This window comes from Chrysemys picta, chromosome 4, assembly GCF_011386835.1.
Source record: "Chrysemys picta bellii isolate R12L10 chromosome 4, ASM1138683v2, whole genome shotgun sequence".
In the NCBI taxonomy this organism is placed as follows: domain Eukaryota; kingdom Metazoa; phylum Chordata; order Testudines; family Emydidae; genus Chrysemys; species Chrysemys picta.
In genome coordinates this window covers 41,918,528-41,943,328 of record NC_088794.1, presented here as the reverse complement: position 1 = coordinate 41,943,328, position 24,801 = coordinate 41,918,528, and the positions used below count along the sequence as shown (strand labels likewise).

The 24,801-nt window shown below is 40.3% G+C and overlaps 1 protein-coding gene across 1 annotated transcript in view; it reads left to right on the top strand.

Annotated features, from left to right (window-relative positions):
* The window catches only part of OTOG (otogelin), a 169,766-nt gene that overhangs the window by 127,421 nt on the left and 17,544 nt on the right, over positions 1–24,801 (top strand). The window contains exons 38-51 of the mRNA XM_065592102.1: positions 551–640; positions 4,632–4,815; positions 9,293–9,513; positions 11,695–11,833; positions 14,868–15,062; positions 15,390–15,602; positions 16,364–16,468; positions 17,431–17,541; positions 19,014–19,115; positions 19,561–19,659; positions 20,147–20,187; positions 21,393–21,468; positions 23,073–23,251; positions 24,550–24,654. Coding sequence (XP_065448174.1) covers positions 551–640; positions 4,632–4,815; positions 9,293–9,513; positions 11,695–11,833; positions 14,868–15,062; positions 15,390–15,602; positions 16,364–16,468; positions 17,431–17,541; positions 19,014–19,115; positions 19,561–19,659; positions 20,147–20,187; positions 21,393–21,468; positions 23,073–23,251; positions 24,550–24,654 — 1,860 coding nt within the window. The remainder of the gene's footprint in view (positions 1–550; positions 641–4,631; positions 4,816–9,292; positions 9,514–11,694; positions 11,834–14,867; positions 15,063–15,389; positions 15,603–16,363; positions 16,469–17,430; positions 17,542–19,013; positions 19,116–19,560; positions 19,660–20,146; positions 20,188–21,392; positions 21,469–23,072; positions 23,252–24,549; positions 24,655–24,801) is intronic.

Here is a 24,801-nt window from a genome sequence, read left to right as displayed (position 1 = left end):
GAATTTGCTACCTATCCATTGCATTGAATGTCCCTAATTCTTGTGTTACAAGAGGGTGAATAGAATGATGCATACATTCCTGATACGACTTTTCTAGAAAACTTGATATTTTGTGTATATTTATCTTTCCCACTCATATTTGTGTCTACCCTAAGGAAAACAGTTTGAATCTTTTTAATTCCTCTTCATGTCATTCTTTTCCATGCCCCTAATCAGTGGCGTTGCTGTGTATGAACCCCTTGTATTTCAGCTTTTTGAAATGTGATGGCTTAACACAGTTTTCCAGAACATCATAAATTGACACATTTAATGTAGACATCCTGAAGAAATGTTATTCAAATGAATGTTATCCCACAAACATAGCTCATACAAAGAAAGAAAGAGTTCTTAGTTAATCTGTATAAACTTCATTCAGCAGATGTGTTCCTCTTTCAAAAACTGAACATACAAAAATGCCCCTAGTGTCCCATTACTTAAAAATACTACATAATTAGCATGTAAAAAATATTCACATCTTAACTTAAATTCACAATTTTTGCTTTCTCTGCAGGGTCACTTAAACTTGACTTCACTGTGCCTGGCAATGCTGAATTTAACCTATTTGTCAAACCAAATAATCATTGATCGTTTAAACAGAAAAGTAAGTTCTTGGAGATTTTGTTTGTTTATTTCTTTATTTATTTGGTTCTCTCTTGCTATTTACATAATATTTTACTTTCCCGTAATAGAGTCAGAGGTTCTAAGGCCATTGTGATCTAGTCTGACCTGCTGTACACCACGGGCCATAGAACGTCCCCAAAATAATTCATGTCTTTTAGAAAAAACATCCAATCTTGATTTAAAAATTGCCAGTGATGAAGAATCCACCACTATCCTTGGTAAATTGTGCAAAAGTTAATTGCTCATACCATTCCAAATTATGTCTTATTTCCTGTCTGAATGGGTCTAGTTTCAACTTCTAGACATTGAATAGTGTTATACCTTTCTCTGCTAGATTGACGAGTTCATTATGAATAGTTCCCCATGTAGTTACTTGCGGACTGTGATCAACTCACCCCTTAACTTTCTCTTTGTTAAATTAAATACATTGAGCTCCTTGACTGTATCTCTATAGGGCATGTTTTCTAATCTTTTAATTATTCTCGTGATTCCTCACTGAACCCTCTCCAGTTTATCAACATGCTTCTTGTATTGTGGGCATCAGAACTGGACACAGTATTCCAGCAGCGGTCACACCATTGTCAAATTCAGAGGTAAAATAACCCCTCTACTCCTACTCAAGAGTCCCCTGTTTGTGCATCCCAGGATCATATTAGCTCTTTTGGCCCTGGTGGGAGCTTATATTCAACTGATTATCCAAAACAACCCCCAAAAAATCCTTTTCAGAGTAATTGCTTCCCAGGATAGAATTCCCCACCCTCTAAGTATAACTTAATTTCTTTGTTCCCAGATTTACATATTTACATTTAGTCATATTAAAATTCATATTGTTTGCTTGCACCCAGTTTCCCAAGTGATAGTAGATTGTTCTGAATCAGTGACCTGTCCTCTTTATTATTTACAACTCCCCCAATTTTTGTGTCATCTGCAAACTTTATCAGTGATGACCTGAAGTTCTCTTCCAGATCATTGATTAAAATATTAAATACAGTAGGGCCAAGAATTGATCCCCACAGGACCGCACTGGAAACAGACCCACTTGATAACAAATCGCCATTTACATTTATATTTTGAGACCTATGACTTAGCCAGCTTTTAATCCATTTAATGTGTGCCATGTAAATTTTGTATTGTTTTAGTTTTTTAACCAAATTGTCATGAAGTACCAAGTCAAATGCCTTACAGAAGTATGCCAAATATAGTATGTGAATGCTGTTATGTTTATCAACAAAAGTTGTAATTTCATGGGAAAACAACATAGCAAATTAGTCTGACAGCATCTATTTTTCAAAAACCCATGCTGATTTTCTAAATTATATTACCTTCCTTTAGTTTTTTACTAATCAGGTCCCATATCAGCTGCTCCATTATCTTGCCTGGGATCCATGTCAGACTGACAGGCCTAAAATTACCTGGGTCATCCCGTTTACATTTTTAAAAAATTGGCACAGCATTAGTTTTTCTCCAGTCTTCTGGAACTTCCTCGGTACTCCAAGACATATTGAAAATCAATGTTAATGGTCCAGCGAGCTCCTCAGCCAGCTCTTTTAAATCACTTGGATGCAAGTTATCTGGACCTGCTGATTTTAAAATGCCTAACTGTAATTGCTTCTGTTTAATATCCTCCAGAGATACTAGTGGGATGGAAAGAGTGTTATCACCATATGATGAGACAATATCATCTCTTTTTCCTCTAATACAGAATAGAAATATTTCTACATTTTTGCATTATTATTGATAATTCTACCTTTTCCATCTAATAATGGACCAATACCATTGTTAGGATTCTTTTTCTTCCTAATATATTTTTATAACTTCTTATTCTCCTGAACTCTACTGGCCATAGCTTTCTCTTTGTGTCCCTTAGCTTCCCTTATCAATTTCTACAATTCCTAACTTTTGATTTATATTAATAACTATTTGTTATTTTGGGATTATGATTTTTTTATTTTTTACCATCACTTCTCTAAACCAGGTTGTTGTTGTTTTTAGCCAGCACAACCTTCTTCCCCAATTATGGGATTATGGCTTTTGGGGCATTCATACCAGTCCTTGATGTGGTCTTTTGAATGGTTTCTACTGCCCCTGACTGGCTTTCTTTGGTTAGCTCTTGGTCAAGAGAGTTCTTGGCCCCTGGCCTCTAATTAGTGATCTGCTTCAGTCTCTTTGTCTCTCTGGAGGCAGCCTAGTGCAGGGCTGTTACCCCTTCACTATCCCAAACCTTTCTATCTCCCTTTCCTTCTCTGAGCTCTCTCTTTTTATAGCAGGTTTTGTTTTCCCTATTGGTTGCAGCTGTGGGTGCCTGCCTCCATGACAGGCAGTTGTGGGGGGGTGGTCAAGCTTCTTGCCTGTAGGCAGGAGAGGGTCTCCTCCCCCTTCTGACTCTGCTCAGCATGAGGTTTGTAGACCCCATTACAGGCATCTGATAAAGTGTCCTTAATTGTTTCCCAATTATCATTCACATTTTTCTGTTTAAAGTCTTCCTTCCAGCTGATTTGGCTCAGAATTGTTTTCACCTTTGTGAAATTGGCCCTATTAAATCACCAAGTATATATATATATTATGGTTCTGGACTTTATTCTGCTTGCACATTATAAATGTGATCAAGTCATGATCACTTGCACCTAAGCTACCATTAACTTTTAGTTCTGTGATCAGTTCCTCTTTTTCTGTTAGGAGAAGGTCTACTATATAGTTTCCCCCATCCTGGCTGCAACTCTTTTGGAGTTAGGAAATTGTCATCTGTAATGTTTAGAAATCCCCAGGATGTTTTAGTACTAGCAGCATGAGCACCGCAAGCATATGTTATTCAAACTGAAGTCCCCCATGATCACACAGTTTTTTCTCCTACACATTATAGATAGCTGTGTAAGGTGCATAATAAACCTGTTATATACTGTTTTAATTATTAACATTATAGATTGTCAGAAATTTTCCGGTGCCTCCAAATAGGGATTACACAGTTGCTCATTGGTCTTTTTCTCTGCATTCACAATGGAGTTTCTATAATACTAGCAGTTTGAAATTTGAGAAAGTAACTCATCAAATTGAAGCAACAGATTGAAATGGGTGGGGCTATTTATGAACCAGAGCACACAGCAAATGAGTCATGAATCTTTAGTAAGGCTCTTAATTCATTCATGTATCCTGTACAATGCTTCCCATTTACAATCATGCTGGACATACCTCACTGTCCTAGGGGTGCCCTTATAGCTCCAATCATCTCCCCTTAAAGAGAAGTGTGTGAGAAGTTTTGAACAGCTTTATTTCATTTAGAAACAATTTTATCTATCATAATTTTCCTTGTTTTGTTCTTATTACAGAAAATATTTCCATAAAACCATAGCTTTTTATTATCTGAAATGTTCAATTCTTCCAGTAGTTTGATCCTAGATGGGTGATCCCCCTTAGTGATAGGATGGTCATTTCAACAGCAACCAACTGGGAGCTTTTTTCTTGTGTGTGTATATATTCAAAGTATATTTTTAAAAAGAAGAAACCCAGTTGTGAAAATTTAGTTTTGAATCTGGGACTCACCCTGTATTACAGCCAAATATTTTGCCAGTGTTGTATGAAGAAACCATAGGGGCAGTCTCAAAAGATCAGTGACTTAAAAGTTGTTTGAAAAGAATCAAATGCTTTCATTTTAGCCCCCTCATCAAGTGCTTTTGTACAAATGGTCAAAGTTTGTTATGGCAACAGCTGAGTTTTGCGTGGTAAAAGAGTTGCCTAGGTTTTGCATGCCTGTCCCTTGAAACCATAGATTGGGCTAGGCTGGTTCAAAAGTCAGACCATGTTCACGGGGCATTTTGGAAAACCTGGACTGTCTTTCCAATGAATAACAAAATCAATTCATGTTTCATTCCAAAAGTTTCATGGACATATAACGATCACAGAAAGTAGAAGAATAGCTTCCAGTATAATGAAGTGTTCAGATTACTGCTGTGCCTTTGTTTATACCATCTTTTTAGATAACTGTAAATTCAAGATATGCCTGGCCTACAGTTAGAAAATATGGATTTAAAATTGAGGACACTGGCTTCATGTACACAATTGAGACACCAACAAATATCAGGATTCAGTGGTTTCACAGCACTGGTATGGTGATCATAGAGTCAAATACAACCAGTGAACCAAAAGTCTTGGGACTATGTGGTAAGTAGAGAGTACTATAAGCGTTCAAATGCTTTGCTGAAGAAGGGAGAAGCTTTTTCCTGGTTACAAATAATATCATGAGCAGGTTCAGGCTTACACGTGTCAGTATGGAACCTAAAAGGATGATCATAGAACAATTTAGATAGTTGTGAATGTTAAAATAGTGTAAATATAAAACTGTTGTTAACCATCTAAATTGTTGAAATGCTGATTGATGCCCAGCTTTGAAGTGCAATTATTTTTTCTGGGAATTATACTTTTGGATTTAAGCTATTTGATCACAGGCACAAACACTGAAGTAATGTCCAAATAGATAGCCTAGTCATAAGGATGAAATGTGTCTTACATTAAGGCACCCTTGGCATCAAATGAGGTCATTAATAGATTTAGTGTTTGCTATCCATCAGATAGGAAATACAATCTGCTATTTTCACTTTCCAAAGGTCTGTATTTATTTAATGGGAGGGATAGTGATAGCTATTAACTTCATAGAACCAGTCTAGATTGATCTTGTTGCTGAATTAGTTCAGAGTTATATGTATGTATGTATGTTGCTGAATTAGTTCAGAGTTTTGTGTGTGTGTTCGCGTATATGCTAATAACTTTTAAATTATGATCACTATTAGATTTCTATGGTATGTACACATGGTTTCATTGTTTCTGGAAGTTGCATGGATGAGATGTTAGGTCTATAACATTATATTCATTGATATAAATCTCCACTCTGACATTTGAATTATCCTCTGCTCTAAAGCAGAGCTTGAAATCAGGAATACAAAGTTCATCATTACACTATCTTGCCAATTTCAGAAAGGGCAAATATGTGTAGCACAGTATCAAATACCAATGATAGCTCAGTCAAGTTCCATGTCCTACAGACAGTAATATGCCCCAGAGAAGGAGAGCTTGAAATTAATATCAGTATAAAATTGATTATTATGTTCACTTTATTCTGAGTTTTTTTTCTTTCTTTTTTCTGACTTAGTCCTAATCCTTTTTTAATGTCCATCTTACTTAGAATAAACAGAATCAAGAAGATAAAGATAAAATGTTTCATTAGGCCTAGGATCATATTTAGCCTGCACGATTTCTTTGTCTTACTAGCCTGATTGCTATCACAGAGAGAATCCTGGAATTCAGTAATACATTTCCAATGCACATTGCCTGTTAACAACGTTACAAGACATGTATGTGTTCTTTCTAGGCTGGTGCTTCAAGCGCTTCTTCTGCAGAGGGTTGCTCCATATTTTCCTGCCAGATTTGCCCCTGTGGCTCCTGATTTCTCCACTTCACCCACATGGGGGAGCTATTTGGTGCTCCTGCTTGGTGGCAACAAGTATCTGTCTTGGAACAAGCTCTAGCATAGACAATAGGGAATTGGCCAATAGGGGGCTCAGGTAGAGAACCCTCTGCCCCCCCCCCCCAAACAAATGGTAGCTGTTGAGGCATCATGGGTTTGGGGAGGATCATGAGGGTCATTGCCTGAAGGAGACAGGAAGATAGTGGGAACTTGGTTGCCTCAGTAGGAGCCTTTCAATAACATAGGTTTCAGAATTGGAGGGGTCACAATGCGATGAGCTGCCCTCATACCCGAACTTCCTAGGAGAGAAGATCTTTCGGTCTGTTTGCTGCTGAAAGCTGCATTTCCAATACTACTTTGGGATCAGGGAGACTACACCCCAGCACAGGATACAGAGGACCCACTTTCATCCCCGACCCTCCCAAACACAGACTGCTGGCTGTGGGATGAGGGGCAAGACTGGGTCTGAATTACACTAGTGTTTCAGAGCCACACAGCCTGGCCAGGCTGCAGAACTGTGGTGAAAGTAAATGAGTACCTCAGTGAGGGATAGCTCGGTGGTTTGAGCATTGGCCTGCTAAACCCAGGGTTTGTGAGTTCAATCCTTGAGGGGGCCACTTAGGGATCTGGGGCAAAAACTGTACTTGGTCCTGCTAGTGAAGGCAGGGGGCTGGACTCGATGACCTTTTGGGGTCCCTTCCAGTTCTATGAGATAGGTATATCTCCATATATTATTTTTTATTATTATTAAATCTCTTTTACAATGGGAGTTACTCCCCACCTGTGCAAGATATGAAGCTGGGAGAGACTTGCCAGATTGGGCAACAGTCCTGTGGAAAGTAACTCTTTGAGAGGCTCATTATATTCATCCCATTTTGTTTCATAAACTCCATCTCCTCACAAGGCCTCCTTAAGCTGACAAAAGCATCAGCCAGAAATAAGTTTCCCCTATGAACTATTTGCAGCTTCCAAAAGATTTCTTCTCTCCAAAGACCTGTTCTTACCAATGAAATCAATAGGTGTTTTGCCAGTGGCTTCAATGGGAGAAGAATCTGGCCCCACGTATGGGTGAAAAATGATAAAATCGAGCCAATTCCCCTTTCATTGAGAGAGGATTAAATCCCTCTTGAATTACTGGACAAATAGCTTTGGAACTAGTCCATATAAGTACAGAGACTGTGAGAAAAAGGAACTTTCTAAAAGCCCTTTGCAACAAACAGTGCTTCCTAGAAAAAAGGGATAGTGGATTTGTCCATCATGTTGCTTTTATAGTTGATGGCCCAAAAAATAGCTTCCAGAGGTGATTGATGGAGCACCCCGCCACTTTACATTGACCAGATGTCTTGCCATAATCTTTCCTGCCTTGCCACAATATTGCCCCTGTTCCAAGATCTTTCAAGGTTCCCAACTATTTTAGTTTAAAACAGAGATGAAATGTGATGCTGCTTTCTGATCAATGAATGTAGAAAAGACTGGTTCTTTTCAGCCGAGGAGTGATATTAATGTCTCTCTGGGTGCCAAAAGCTACACTTCAATATGCTATCTCTTAAGCCTATAGGTATTCGACTCAGCCCACAGGTAGTAGCATGTTTGGGTGTGTGTGTGTGTGTGTAAAAGTTAATACAGTGTCAGATAAGTATGTCTAGGTATTTCACGGGAACTCCTTCTTATACCACAATGACATTTACCCTTTTTGCATTGTCGGTTAAACAGAGAGCTGCTTTTATGTCCTTTTAATTTTTTTAATGAATTTTTGTTTAGTGCTTTTGAAACTGAGTACTCAGAGCATGGGCATGCCCTAAATAGCTCTCCCAAAGGATCAGTGCATCCCTCCCTTCAATCTTCATGCTATTCCAGATGTGGGTCTCTTTTGAGCAGAGGCTACCAGTTATACCAGTTTATGTTGAGGATGGATGGTTTATGCTATAGGCAGATGCCCCCTTTGGGCTGCAGTACATTATGGCAAACTGGCCAGACTCTGGAGGTCTCCTCCTCTTTCACCTTTACACAGAGGCTGACAAAACTCGTGGGGGTGTGGAGTGTTAGTCCCAACTCTCTACTAACATCCTTATGGAAGTTCTCATGTGCATGGCAATAGAGTTAACTGCCAGCAAATGGTAGTAGAGTTCACTGGCTGCAGAGCAGGGCACATGTTCCACCTTCTGTATGGGTGGTGACATAATTCCTGCTCTGAAGTCCATGCCAGGAGCATCCATGAGGAATTCTTATAGTACTTTCTTACTTCATAGGGGTTTGTGAGATTACATACATCAAAGATTTCAGAGTAGCAGCCGTGTTAGTCTGTATCCGCAAAAAGAACAGGAGTACTTGTGGCACCTTAGAGACTAACAAATTTATTAGAGCATAAGCTTTCGTGGACTACAGCCCACTTCCTATATGAATCCGAAGAAGTGGGCTGTAGTCCACGAAAGCTTATGCTCTAATAAATTTGTTAGTCTCTAAGGTGCCACAAGTACTCCTATCAAAGATTTTGAGGCACAAAGTTATTATGTTAATGGGGGCCACTTAACATATTAAGTTCCTTAGTACCTAAGAACTCATAGGTAGAGAATTCCTTCTGGAGGCTCTAGATGCAATACATCTGCTTTCACCCATCTTTGGTACACAGAGCAGAATTCTGCCTTTTCTTACTTTGTGCTCCTTCTTTCTTCCATCCTTTACATTTCAAAAATAATATTTCTTTTCCTTACTTTCACTTTGCTTAACTTGTTTGTGGATGAATAGTTGTGCATTTTGGTCCTACTAACAATCTGCCACATTTTGTTAGACTCGGATACTAATATGCTATGTATATAGTTCAGTACTTGGGGTATGTCTACATTGTGATAAAAGACCCACAGCAATGAGTCTCAGTGCCCCGGTCTTGACTTGGGCTTGTAGGCTGAGGCTGCTGGGCTATAAAATTGCAGGGTAGACATTTAGGCTCAGACTGGAGCCCAAGATCTGAGACTTTCCCCACCCTGTGAGCCTGAGTCAGCTGACCTGGACCAGCCACGGCTGTGCCGCACATCTTTTACTGAGTGTAGACAAACCCTGTGCTTATTGATTTTAATCAGAAAAGTTAGCTAATTTATTTGAACTTCAGTTATGCATCAAGATAAAAAAGTGCACAACCCACAGCAGTGCTAACATGTTGTTTACTATGATCATATGCAGGTTTCTGTGATGGAAGCTCAGCAAATGACCTGATGCTGCCCAACAGAACAGTTTTAAGCAAAACTGATGCTCCATCGAATTTTATAGACAGCTGGCAGGTGCCAAGCACATTAAAGTATGTTGGAGAAGACAGGCACCAAGAAACTAATTGTTCAGTCATGGACTGTTCCAGGTGTTTCAGCTTGGTGTTGAACCAGACCTTCAGTAGCTGTCATCCTTATGTACGTTAATTATTTCAGAGGTTTACTGTATTAGAGAGATTTAATTTTGATAGATTTTTATTTATTTGATATGATGTTTTTAATGTAGCTAAATGTAATAATGCATCATAAATTTCATGAGTGATATCTGTGCATCCTGTTATAGCTTTACATTTGTTGCAGAAAATTAACTGAAGAATGGAGCTGATCAATATGAGACTTGCATTACAGCAGCTGACATTCAAAATCGGTGGCTGCCATATAGGTTTAATATTAATAATACAGTTTTATTTGAAAGTGACCCCAGTAAAGGCACTCATGTTTCTGCATCATATAAGACAAAAACAGTCCACTTAAAATCAAACAGATGACAGTAGATTAGTAGATTATGACGAAAAGTGCCGGAAAGGTATGGGAGGGAAAGACAGTAAATGTGGGTCTTATAATGGTAATTCTAAGAATACAATATATATATAGACAAAGGAGAAAAGGTTTGAGGCTCAAATAGGTCTCAGATGTAGCCAGCGGTTACGCTTTAATGGGTTTTAAAGACCAACATTGCCAGCTCACAGTCAGCCAGTATATAGCAGCCAATTTAACGATTGCACAGAGAGTGAAATATGCTCATGATAGTTCAGACTCATGAACAAATGTGCTGGTACATTTTAACGGAGTTGCAGGCCATGAACAAGCATAATAATTCATATTCTTGGTCAAGGTAGCATGTAAAGCGGTCATGGGATACATAATGACATAAGGTACAATTTTCCCAGTCACTTAAGTCCCATTTTCAAAACTGATTTAGGTATTTAGGAGCCTAAGTCCTATTGGCTTTTAGAGAGACTTAGATTTCTAAGTGAAAATGGGACATAAGTGCTTTAAAAAATGTTACCTATGCAAACTGTGCAATTTAAACACTTTTATGACACATCCAGCACTTAAGGCAACCTGAGCTCTCTGTTCCATATTGGCTGAGCATTCCTCAATGGGAGCCAAGGAGCCTTGCTGTAGGAACATACCTATGAAGTGCCTTCTGCCACCTCCAGGCCTGATCTCATTTTAATGGGTGAGCCTGGTTCAATACAGTCTTACTCAATTTTTTACATAACTAATGATTTCAGTGGAGTCTCACTGTTGTAGAAGTAGAGTAACACAGTGGTGAATTGGATCTTGTATACTCAAGGTTGGTAGCTGAACTCCATCTGCCATCCAATCCATCTATCCCATAATAGCCCCACATGGCACCACCTTAAAGCGAATAACAAACACATAATGCACCAGTTAGACAAAAACATATTTTTGACAAACTGTGGAGGGAAATCATTTACAAGGTAGAAACATATTGGAAAACCAATGAGAGCTGTAGGTAACATGCTGGTTTGTGTCCCTAGCTGCCATTCTTTCCAGCTATCTTTTGGATTAGTCTGGATTCTCTCCCAACCATCCAAGACAGGGGTTCTCAAACTGAGGGTCAGGACATCTCAGGGGGTCACAAGGTGATTACATGGGGGTCATGAGCTGTCAACCTCCACCCCAAACCCTGCTTGCTTCCAGCATTTATAATGGTGTTAAATATATTAAAAAGCGTTTTTAATTTATAAGGGAGGTCACAATTAGAGGCTTGCTATGTGAAAGGGGTCACCAGTAAAAAAGTTTGAGAGCCACTGATCCAAGAGCAGGCACTGGAAACTTATCATTGCTTCTAGATGTCTCTCTCTAGAGGAGACTACACCTAGATACCCTGCATTCTCACACATGAAATAGGAGGGTAATGCTAGATGAAAGGCTAACGTCTAGATGGAAATACAGGGGGAAAAGGAAGAAAAACAGAGAATGAGGTATTTCATGACAAGAATGATTATGCCTCCCATTGGGAAGAATAGTATTACTTTTTGCCCTAAGCATCCCAAATTACTTGGTTCAGGGAAAATAAGAGTTCCCTACATTCTCTTTACATTCAGAAATGTTCATTTTTGGATGCTCTTGGAAAATAAATCCTCTTCATTTACTTGGGAAGGCTGGGTGCCCAATGCCGCTTCTGTACCTTCCGTCCAGCCGGGCAGACCTTGTGATTTCCCTGTCACTAGCTCATATAATTGCATGATAGGATCCCCAAAGTAGTGGAGATGTTCACCTTATTGCATCATGATATGAAGGTACATTCACTGTGCAACTTTAATCCATGTATTTATTATTTATTAGGTTCCACCTGAATTATTCTGTGACCTGTGGGTTCAAGATGTGGAATACATTCAGAATCCTTGTGTAGCACTGGCTGCCTATGTGGCCATGTGTAACAAATTTAATATCTGCATAAAGTGGAGAAGTTCAGATTACTGCTGTAAGTACTATGTTCTAAGGTGTATTGCATGAGGTTTCTTTAAAGCATGAGTTATTGCAAGTCAAAGATAATGCAATGTGTTTTAGTGTGGTGTGTTTATAGAAATAGATCACATTAGCTGATCTGCCTGCTTTGCAGCATCACAATACATTTAGGATCAGAGTTCTTGCTTAATAAGTGCTCAGATGCCATGGTGATGAATGATCTATTACCTAGAATCTAGACAGATAACTAGAACAAAGACAGGTGGTAGCATGCTAAGATATCTGCAGGAGAGAGTGAACAATGGAAAGGATGTTTTTTTCCTCTTGCTCTGGTGTGAGCCTCTCTGGCCCATTCTCAGATTCACACTAAAGAGCTTTGAAAAAAGTTTCACCCAGCCTTCTTTAGCTGGAGGAAGGACTGCAGCAATAAGAGGGTGTTTGGAAAGTAAAGGGCACTAACTGGAGAGAGAGAAGAGGATCTTGAATGAATACTTCTTCATAAATAGTATTAAAGAATGCCTCAGAGACAAATATGGTCTGTACATACCAGTATGAATATACGTGGATTACAGCTACCATCTGTAGGTGCTGTAGATGAAGGAGTGCATGGCCCAGGAGAATGATATAATAGAAATGGAACAGGGAAAGTTCTGTGGAAAACAGTACTTTAAAATCATGACATATATGATATTTTTATATACAGTATATATGCGTGCAATCACTCACACACACACACATATATGCCACACAGTATTTGGAAATCAAATAAAAATCTTTCAGACAGGCATATGTGATATCTTTGTAAATAAAAGGGACTGTATTTTTGGGCAAGGATTTTTAAGTAAAAATACAGTCTGAGTATAGAAAACTGTGAACTACAAAGCAGATTGTAGGGTTGGTAACTTTCTCAACTGATACTGCTCTAACTTGCAGTTTATTATTTTACTATAGAGCTCACAAAATAAATTTGGAATATAGTCAAGTATTTGAAATTTGGTGAAGAGACATCACCCTCTTTTATTGTTATACCATAGTGACCTCTGCTGGGGGTACGTAGTAGGCAAAAACAGTGAAATCGTCTTCATATTTTCTGGTCGCTAAATGGAGATGTGTTGTGATCCACTTTTTAAGAGCCCAGAATCCTGTGATTATAGGGGCATCGTGGATATTTCCTGTGGGGTATCATGAGTATTTTTGGTAGTGATGAGCTGAGTAAAATCAATTCCCTCTTCAAACTAACCCTTAGGGTATTTGTTTTAACTTGAGCCTTCCCCATTCCTGAGCAAGCACTCCCTCTGTAAACTGCGTTCTGACCTCCCATCATGGCCATCATTCCAGTTAGCAACTTTGTGTGGGTTAGGCATCATCACATCGAGGGGTGTAGTGAGCATGCTGCACTCTGTGCTGATCAGACTGCAGACTTGCAGGGCCTCAACACAACTTTTTAGAACTAATGTCCTTTCCCCACCACTCTCAGACCAAGAAATGATGATCCATTTTTGGCTAACATTAGTAGCCTTGCCAATGTAGATTCTTTAGGAAATATGTACGCATAATAATCATAGAAACCATTAGAGTAAGGACACTGACCATTATTAAAACTAAAAATCTCTCCCTTCAATGCTATGAGCTGGTCGTTGCAGGACAATGACCTTCCACAACACTCATTTAATAAAATTTCTCATTTATTCGTTAGCATCGATAAACCTGTAAAGAGCTACCATATGTGAAAGAAGAGTGATATTCTCCTAAGGTTTTCAAGAAGTATGATTAAAGCAAGCACATTGTTTTGTACTGCAAGTGAAAATAGAAGATTTGAGATTTTAAAAGAAGAGTGATCCCCAACTGCTGTAAAATTGTGAAAATTGAAGCACTGATTTTCACCAGCTGAGGATCTCATCTTAGGTGTTCTGCAGACAGAACTATATCAAAGTGAGTTGCTGTAAACTAGAGACTAGATGTTGTCATTTAAACCGACTACCCAGTCACATGCCTCATGTAACCATATTTGCAGCTGTTAGAAGAGAAGAACATGAAAAAGCAGTTTGTACTGGATACAAAAGACACCGCACCAATATGTATCATCCAACAGAATCATTAATGCCAATAGCTACTAAGTATGTCAGCATATCAGTAGTTCTACTCATAATCGTTTGGGTGAAAAGGTGTTGAGTTTTGTTGCAACTTTGCCAGAGCCAGGGGTGGCCAACCTGAGCCTGAGAAGGAGCCAGAATTTACCAATGTACATTGCCAAATAGCCACAGTAATACATCAACAGCCCCTCATCAGTCCCCCCCACCAGCTCCTCCTGCCCACCAGCAGCCCCGCCAATCAGCGCCTCCCCGCACCTCCCAATCAGCTGTTTCATGGCATGCAGGAGGCTCCTGGGGAGAGGGGGAGGAGCAAGGGCATTGCAGGCTCAGGTGAGGGGGCAGGAAGGGGTGTAGTGGGGGAAGGGCCTGTGGCAGAGCCAGCATCTCCCAGCATGTCGGAAAGTTGGCACCTGTAGCTCCAGCCCCGGAGTCGGTGCCTATACAAGGAGCTGCATATTAACTTCTGAAGAGCCGCATGTGGCTCTGGAGATGCAGGTTTACCACCCCTGTGCCAGATGCTACAGTAATCAAGATATTTGTCATTTCATTTCCTCTGGGAAATATTCAAACTATTTCAATACAAATATATTTAAAGATAAACCTACATGCTTAAATGTTTTAAAAATCTGAACTGGTTTGTGAGGGAGAAGAAATTGTGTTTTGGGATGGTTTCTCTGGCCCTCTGCCCACTGCCCCCAAAAAGGCTAGCTATTGCCTGGGGAAAATATGTTATGTGGGAGGGAAAATGAGTTAAATTGTTTACAAAGTTTGCTCTTGACAATTTTGTGTAGATTTGTTGATCACTTCTGATTGCATATAGGAGCTGAGCAATGCATATCAATGTAACGGGGGGAATTTCACACAGCCCTGTTTGTGTCCTTCTGTACCAGACAATACCCTTATGTGCTATAGATCTTCAAAATGTGGTCTATTTTAAGTGTTTTATTTCTTTGTTAGCCTTTCCCTGCTCAGAAGACACCTCCTACCAGGCCTGTATAGCTGCCTGTGACATTCCAAGCACTTGTCAGAATGGTGAGCCCACTCCTCAGGATTCAGAGTCCTGCTCCGTGCTGACAGAGGGCTGTGTCTGTTCTGAGGGGACTGTTCTTCACCGTGTTCACTCTGCTCTCTGCATTCCAGAAGAGAAGTGTGGTATGTATTGATCTCCCCTTTTTGATTTTTGCCATTTGTCAAGTGATGACCACATTCTTGAGCAGGCCTCACTAATTAGTGGAGTTCCCTATCTGATGGCTGGGCTGATGATGCCTAACTCAGAGGTACTCTGGAGTGACAGCTCCAGCATTGCAGCATGTCCTCCCAGCGATGCTGACTCACACCCATCTTCCCTCTTACATTTGGAGTGGTCAACACTGGCCAGATCCCGACACTAGTTTGCAATCACACACATGCCATAGAACAACAAGATGGTCAACTCTGAAACAGCATTAAAAATTTCTGTCTTCTATTGCAATTATTTAGCCTGCACAGACAGTTCGGGAGCACCCCACGCAGTAGGGGAGATTTGGAAAACCTCCCTTAGCGGATGCTGCATGCACAAATGTGTTGACAATGAGACCATTATTCCTGTGGAATACAACTGCTCAGATATTCACGATTTAGACTGTCAGCGCTTTGGGGAAGTGGCCCTGATTGTTCCTGATGATCAGACCTGTTGTCCTCAAAAGATCTGCAGTAAGTATCCTTTATAAAGTATATGAAAATATGAAGTGTCCTTTCTGGCATATCCCACTTCCTTTGTGCTATGGTTTGTTTTTATACTACACATGCTATTTTGGAGGTCAGAATGGTGAAAGCTGATTTGTTATGCAGGAAAATTCTTATAGTGGCTGCCTGGCTTCTTTATGTGGATCTGAATTTGCAGATGGATTTGTTGCTTTTTTGAATGAATCCTACATCTAGCAACTATTGAAAGCAGTTATAGGCTAGAGTCTATAGATTCTTTTAATTAGTCAATACAAATAAATCAACAGAATAATTCCTAATTTGGAAAAAATATAGCGATCATTTACCCTCTTTGCAAAGTAACTTGGTAGCAAAAAATCATATCAGAATTAGGGAAACTTTTTATATTCATATATTTCTAGAAGATCCCACATTCAAGAGCGAAGGTTGCAAGTTACTATCATTGTTCATGCCTATGGCAGATTGAGATCAGATTGTTGCAAAGAGTTCTCCATGGGGAATAGATTTTTAAAGTTGGATTTTCACAAGTGCTCAGCTCTAGCCTAACTCTGCTTCCAGTGAGAGTTAGGCTAATGCTGAGCACTTTTAAAAATCCCACTATTAGCCTTTTTGCATGTGTTTTATTATTATTTGGGGTTTTTTTAACAATGAACCAGAAACACAACTTGATGTTTTCTATTTAGCATAAGAGACCTGTACTGAATATTGTAGAAGTTCATCATTTCTTTTTTGTATGTTTTTTTTAATAGTTTGTAATCAGAGCTTTTGTGAATCCTTTATCCCTGAATGTAAGGGCCTGGAAAAGCTAGTCACATACTATCGTGAAGATTCCTGTTGTCCCAATTACACTTGTGGTAGGTATTTTATGAAGAAATAAAAACATAGAACTGTTTTTGGCAGAAATGTCTGCATTTACAATATTCAAACTTATTCTTATGTGCTACAGATTAGAGGTTCTTGCAGGATTTCATTCTGTGAAAATTTTGGAGTGAAACTATAAACCATTTGCAAAAATGGATTGAGGTTCACAGGAAAAAAATGTCAGTGCAGACATCATCATTATGCCTGTATACAGAGCTCTCTTTCACTTGTAAACCCAGGGCTGGATTCTAGTGCATCTTGTGCAGGTGCACTGGCAAAGGAGCCTTCTGTGTAAGGATCAGGCAGAAATGTGATCTAGCACTCTGTAGAGTGCTAGGCAAGGGCATGACTAACATGCCTACCTGTGTTCCTCTGCTCTAAAGGGCTATGTCCCAGGGACTTGGGGTTGCAAGACTATGGTCTCCTCTCTGCCTGCTGGTGTCTGGAAGCAGGCATTAAGGTTAGTCCATGCAGCTCCTTCTTTAGTTCAAATGTAAAGAGTGCTGATGAGTTTGCTACCTCCTGAGCTGTTCTGTCTGTGACTGTCCTGCACAGATGGCTCAGGAAACCCCACTCAGCTGCTCTCCTCCTCCCAGTCTTAGGTAAGAAGAGACAGAAATTCCTCCTGTGCTCTTCCCTTCACTTTATTTTCTGCACTCAGTTTTCATGATGTAGTTGTCTACTTACCTTCCTCTGTGGTGTATTTAGTTGAAGGGATGAAGATGAGTGGTTACGGAGAATGTTATTTACACAAAAGAGTCCAGAATCTGGGATGTAGGTGCCTTTTGGTTTATTATTTCATAAATCTAAATACATAGATATGTTGTTCTGAGATTGGCTTGGCGTTGGTGATGCTATAGTGCCTTCCCCCCCTTTGCTCTCTCAGGCAAGGGGGGGTACCATACTTTTGCCCAAAGATTGACATTTAACAAAAAATGTTTTGTGCTTGTTTCAGAATGTGACCCATCCAAGTGTGAACCAGTGGAGCAGAGTCAGAGCTGCCGAGAAGACCAAACCCTGATTGCTGCTCGTGTGGAGGGGACCTGCTGCATATCTTATATATGTGGTATGATATCTTCACTTAATGTAACTGTGTGTGTTAGCATATAGACAAGCATAACTGGATAATCACGTATCATTTAAGGCCACAGTGGGGCACCCAACACAGCAGTGGAAAGCCCAGATGCCATTTAAAAACTGTTTGTTGTGTGTATAGGACAAGGGAAACGGAAGACACCATCCCATGTGCGTTTTTTTGGGGAGCTGCAAAACAGCCCTGCATGTTGTTGTAGCAGAGTTGGGGATTCCATGGAAGGGAGATTAAGGGCTGGGCCAGTGGGGGCCATGCATAGTGTAGATCAGCAGCTCTCAAACTATGGGGGAGGGGGCTCCCAAGGGAGGCATAAGCAGTGTGCCTTTTTTTTTTTTTTAAAGAGCTCTGGCTGTCAGCCCTGGGTGGCTGGGGCTCACCTGTGAGGCAGGGATAAACGGGACAGCTGGAGCCTCACCACCCAGACTCGGGCTTTCCTTCCCCCCGCTCCCTCCATTCCCTCACCAAGAGGTGGCAGGGCTCCAGCTGTCAGCCCCAGGAGGCAGCAGCAGCGCAGAAGTGACAATGTGGCGCTAAGTCTGCTGTGAAAAGTGATATTGATGACTTTTCACATTGCCACCCTTACTTCTGTGCTGCTGCTGGTGTGGCGCTGCCTTCAGAACTGGGTTGCGGTATATGTACTTGTGGGGGGGGGGAAGGGCGCATAAATGACTACAGACACAAAGTGTCAAATAGCTGGGGTTTCAGTAAAGACTTCCACCTGGGACAAACCTTAAATGCATTTGTACCAAAGGAATTCTTCACTGCTGACAGCTTTCTGTGCTCACTCTGTTAGGATGGAAGCTGTGTGTTGAGTGTGGAGCTTTCTCCTGCACAACCCATTGTCCTTTTGCCTGTCTGATGTCATAAATCTTTCAACTAGAAATGCCTGTGATACCAAAAATTCAATACTGTGTTTTTGCTGCAAGTTCAAGTAAGAAGATACAACAGGTGTCAGGGATAAAGCCTTTTGTTGGGAATCAAAGATACAGTACACCCTCACTATAAAGCCTTTAACAATTATGAACCTTGGGCTATCGTGAACCTGGTCCCTGGATCCCACCTGGAGCCCCGCCACTGCAGCAGGGAGCTGAGAGCTTCTCTGACCCTGGGGCTGCGGCGGGGGGGTAGAGAGCTGTCTGCTCGGGCTGTGGCCCCAGGGCTGGAGGAGTTCTTAGCTCCTGCTGCAGGGCTTGAGGTATCAGTCCAGCAGTGCTCTTTCAGTATAGCGAACCCCTGGCTATAACAAACAAATGGCTTGGATTCCCAGGGGTTCATTATGGCGAGGGTGTACTGTATTTATGTTCAGGCAGACTGAGGGTGCTGTAAGACAGCTGAGTGACTCAGCAGGCAAAATACAGTTACAATTAATAAGATCTTGTGTGCTATGTCTCAATAACATTTTCAGTTCCCTTCCTTTCTTGTATTTAAATCTTTGTCTTCTTCAGCATGTGGGGTTTGCTCTGATCAGATACCAAAATGTCAGGAAGGAGAAGTGCTTACCGTGGATGGCAACACTACGGATAGATGTTGCCCTGCATACCAGTGTGGTAAGTTGATTTGATTTGATTTTTTGTGTGTGTGATTCTTAAATGAAAATAGTAGAGTCACTGCACTAAATTTCCTAGTAATAAATGTCCAGTGCTATAAATGGTGGAATAGATATATCTCTCCTGCTGTTGGGATATAATTCTGTCCTCTCCAGTGCTGAACCTATACTCTTATAATGTTTAAAATATCATGTTCATAAAGCAGCATCTATACATCTATGTCATGCATGGGTACTGGTCATTCCTGGCACTGAATAGTGGAGATTAACCGAGATCAACATGGAGCATTGTAAAACAATTTTAAATGCAACTCTTCACACCCCGCCCCAGCTGGAGCTTTTCATGAGTGAGCAATTCATTGCCTGTGCTTTGTGTTTCTGTTCATCCAAAAAAATATATATATATTTAGAACCACATGTTGAAGGTATTTTTTTCTTTCTTTTAGTTTGTGAAACTTATCGTTGCCATGAATTCCAGTGTGCACTAGGGATGTCTTTGGTGGAAGTTTGGAGCCCAGAAAAGTGTTGTCCATATCGTACATGTGGTAAAATTATCTGTTTTCATTTTAACTGTGTTAGATCCTGTTGAGCTGGCAAGATCTCTGTGGCCTTTTAGCCTGAAGGCTACAAAATAATCAGTTATTCAGCTGTTAACCTGCCCAGGGTACAGGCTGTTTTGGATACAAGGAGAGGTGCTGGTGCGCAGATGAACTAGGGAGTAGCCAGCTCAAAGCAAGGAATCTCTCAATCTACCAGATTTTTTCTTTTTTCAGAGAGATCGTAAAATAAATAGTTCTAATAGCTACAGGGCAAAATGGTCTATAGGATCCATTTATTTGGGATTGGGGGTCAGGCTGGAACAGAAGTCAGGTGCAATTTGTGTCCACAGTATTGGGCTCAGCAGGAGATGTTTCAAAAGCCAGCAGGGCTTCCGTAGTGAGTACTTGGGGCTGTTTGACACTTTTTTTGTTTTAATGCAAATGGCAAGATACTTTTCTGAATGACAATTTCTGTTTTTCTGTTTTATTTTAGAGTGTGAATGTGATACAGTTGCTAAACCTCAGTGCAAACTGGTATGGAATCCGTCTTGTTAAAATTAATTATTTTAGAATTTTCTTAGCAAAAATATTTAAAGTGTCAGTAAATTATGATGAACTTCTTTATCTTTCTCCTCTTTTTACATTGCTTTAGTGGATAGATTAGATTAGATAATTATGGTATAATATAGCTGAAATGTTAGTCATGAACATTTCAGTTGTTATTAGAAACATGGTTTAAAATCTAAGAAAAAAATATCATGCAGACTACAATGACTAGCAGGTATCAATTTGCTTTTCTTTTTTAGGATCAAATCCTGCCCTGAAATATACATACACGGGAACTGCATGCACACATCAGAGGGCAGGATTTGGCATTTATTCTGTCAGAAATTAAACACTTACATTATCATTAATTTAATACTGTCCTGTCATGATGAATATGTCAGTGTTTTTTAAACATCAGGCTCTGAGTCAGTAAAACACTTAGTCATGTTTCAATGGGACTGCTTACGTGCATTCTTCTCACGCGCTTAAGGTTTGGCACATGCTTAATTACTTCGCGGGATGAATACATTTTGAGTTCACTGTGATTATTTTATCCAGAAAAAGGTACTATCCTTGCCTTGGAATAATCAATAACAAATGTAATTTAACATCTTAATGAACAAATAGTATTTTTCTCTCCATGAAATATTATAGTCTAACTATTTAGAAAAAGCTAACAATAAAGCAGTTATTAATAGGTTTTTAGAGGTTTGTTTGGAGTGGGGTGGGGGGGAAGGAAGGGATGAATTTGATTAATCTTAATGCATATGAAAGAAAATTGGCCAATGTAAAACGTAGGATCATATTCTCTGCTTGTATAATTCCATTCACATCAGTGGAGTTATCCCAGCAAATGACGTGGCCCATACAGTAGGCAGATTTCCATTAACAGGTGTGCCACTGGATTTCGGTCTTGACCTGCCATGGCCTTTCCACTTCAGTTTCAAACTCTTCTTATACTGTAATCATTCTCAGTTTGGAGGCACAAACAAATGTCCACTAAGTCACAGCTACTAAACTAATTTTCACTTGTGAGTGACCAAAGTCAGATTCCACTCAAGGCTTCAGAGGTAAGAGACTAGTGTATTAACTATGCTACTTAGCCCTGAAGCGAAAGTTTAAGGGAGAAAAATCAAACAGGCAAACACTTGTTTGTGACATCACATTTATCTTTTTTTCTTTTGTGTGGATAGGGGGAGAAACTGCAGATAGATGAACAGTTTCAGAACAGCACAGAAAATGTTTGTGGCTGTACTAAGTACAAGTGCGGTAAGTCAGAGAAGAGTTTGTGTCAAAGACATATCCCCTACAGTGCTAAGGGTGGATCACCTGCTGTGGACCATGCATTCACTTCTGAAGCCTGGCACCGAGGGGCAAGAATTCATTGACATACCCACACATAGGGTTGTGGGATGAAACAGAGAAAAAGGAGGGTACATGTTAGGCTCTCACTAACTGCATAGTTGTGTACAGCCTCCCCCTGCATACCTGGAAATAATTCCCACAGCAGGAGAGCAGAGCAGGGCAATCGGGGACATGAGTTGAGGCAGTGCTGAGATGCTGATGAACAGCTAATTCAAGCAGCATGTTTCTCTTCCCGGGGCTCAGTCCTGCAGTACTGAGCACTAGCCCCAGCCCAGCAAAGCATGTAAAGGATATGCTTAACTTCTAGCCCTTGAGTAGTTCCATTGATCCATTGTGAGGCTGTGGCACAGGTGCTGCAAGTTAAGTATGTGCTTAAGTGCTTTGCAGGATGGAAGTCACAGTGCTCAATGCTGTGCAGAATCATATCTCAGAAAGTAAAGAATGGGGCCAGAAGAGCCTCAGACTTGTGCTGCTCTGTGGAGCAGGAATTCACACAAGGTACTCAGTAAGCCACTATTAAGGGTTGCAGGTGTGTGCCTGTCTAGATGGAGTCAGTGGCACCTTCTGCAAAGACATGTTGTTATTTCTGGTCTAGGGGCTTGTCTACACAAACATTTAGTTCTTGGCAAGCTGGGGTGTGATTTTATCCTGTGCTAGCCTGCCATGCTCTATTGCCTGCATTCACTCTGCTGACACGCATTAACTGTTTGTTAATTTGCTTTGATCCAGTCCTGTTTCAAAGAGAAACAGGGCAGATGCAAAGCACAACACTGCACATGAAATGCAATCTGTTAGGTCTCCACTTTCAATTCCTGCAGATCTGCAGACTGCAGTATGTGTGAAGTTCAAACTCTTATGTTGTACCCTGATAAGATTGTATGTCAGGAATTCGTCTCCATTATATAAACTTCAGTGTGTTTCCCTTTCACCCAGATGTATACAGCCAGAGGAGTGTATACGGGGCTTAATTTGGAATGAAAGAGGTGCCGGGATCAAGCAATTAGGTGCTGGGGCTCAAGCAATTTTTTTGCTTTCATAACTGACGCAGCAACCCAGAGGTGCCGGGCTATGAACTGCCAAGCCTAGAGGTGCGGGGGCTCAGTCCTGGCAAGCCCCAGCACAAATTAAGCACTGATTGTATGGCCTTTTGCCTGCAGTCATTTTAAGGCTCCTAATAATGGAATATTCTATCAACTTCTACATATCAGGCATCATTATGGTAGGAACAATTTTGGGTCTGTAGTGAATGCAATGAAACATTCTTATTAAAGCTATAGGGCTAGGTCCTCAGCTGGTGTAAACTGGTGTCGCTGTATTGAAGTCAATGGAACCATGCCAATTTCCTTCAGTTGAGAATCTGACCCTATTTTTTAAAAAAAGATATATTAAACACCAAATTAACTTTTGACTTCCTAGTCACTCTGTAATAAACATTACATTTTGCTTAGCTGTTGTAAAGCCAAAGTGATTTGTGTGAGTGTGTTGTATATTTTTATATACTGTTGCAGTGAGAGACAAGGTGTGTCTGAGTAACGAGAGAGGAGTACTTCGTCCTGGACAGACAATTATGGAACACACACCTGATGGCATTTGCCATACTTCTTATTGCACAAACATGATTGATCCCTCCACCAAATACTATCGGATAAATATCTCCTGGACAAACTGTGTCATCAAGTGTGAAACTGTAAGAAATTCCGAATTTTAGACATTCGTATCGTGTTTAGTAATCTTGATTAAACTATGACTTTCGCTGATTATATTCATAGGAACTGGGTGCTGAGATTAACCAACTATGAGCTACTTCCTTAATGATCTATTGTAGCTCTTCTGATTAAAATTGTGTACTGTTAATAATAATGTAAACTTAAGGTCAAACTCTGGCCCCCATTAATGCAGCAAACTTAGTGCTTCTCTATGCTGGCTGGCCTAGACCTATGCAGTGCTTTCCTGTGCAAATTATTATTGCAAAAGTAATCTGCATGAGTTGGGGATATAGGAGGCTGTGGCTGGCTGGATCATAGAATATGCATGGTAAACTAAGCAGACTTAACTTTTGAACCCTAGACATCACCCCAGAATAACCCCTGTTCAGTTCTACTCCTGGAGGACGTGTGGATCAGCCGCTCTATGAGTTGGGATTAGACTTTGCCACAAAATTCAGATCCACATTGGAGCTGAACTTCCTCAGGGCTGCTTATATAGGGCTTTTACATTGGCCCATTATAGAAGTATGACTTAGCTTGAAAGTCCGGATGATGATCTGAGCGTCCAGAGAATGCAAGGGGGCTCAGAACTGGGGCCCATCTCTGGCTTCAGAAGAGCCAGTAGTGGTGTGTAACACTAAGATATCATGATGAGAGGTATAAATTCCTAGAGAAGAAATAGAACACTTCTACCCCACTTTCCCCTCTAGCCTCAGCTTCTTTGGTGCGCAAATACCAACTAGAAATTGGATCTAGCTAAATATTTGTAAAAATGAAGAAAAACTTTACTAGAAATCCTGTAAAAATGAACTATATAACCTCCCACCCCCATCCCCCACACAACCAAAGTGCCATCTTGTCTCTGTACAAAATACTGTCAATTAATCCACAGCAAAAGTCTTTTTCTCTGTCTTTAATGTATGCATTTTCCTGAATACCTATTGATTACAATGTGTAATACATCAGAATTCAAAAGCACATTGATTGTTGGCTAAGCAGTCACATGCACTATTTCAAAATTGCAAAGGGCTCAGTTCATCTCTCAAAGTCAGTCTCTTTGCATTGATGGCAATGAAAGCTGGCTCAAGCTCAGTAACATCTTATAAAAAGTGAGTGTATAAGCGGTAGAGTGACATGTAAAATAGTAATTCTAAAAGCTTCACACCAGTCTGGAAAATCTAACCCGTGACACTAACATGGTATCAATATATTAAAAACAACTGTAATATCTATTCTCTGTCTTGTTATAGAGCAGGACTAACATGTTTGATTTTTGCAGAATCAAGAATATGAGCCTCCAAAAGATTTAACAACCTGCTGTGGTCACTGTAAGAATGTATCTTGTCTCCACACTTTCAGCAATGGGACAGTCTCCAATTTTAAGGTAAGTTTTTGTTTAAAAAAAAAAAAAATTACCTTTGAAAATACTGAGAAGTGACCCAAAACTTAACTAGATGCTATATGCAAATTCTGACATCTGACTTGGGCATGGTTCCCATTGCATGTGCATTGAAGGACATATTTAGCCTTA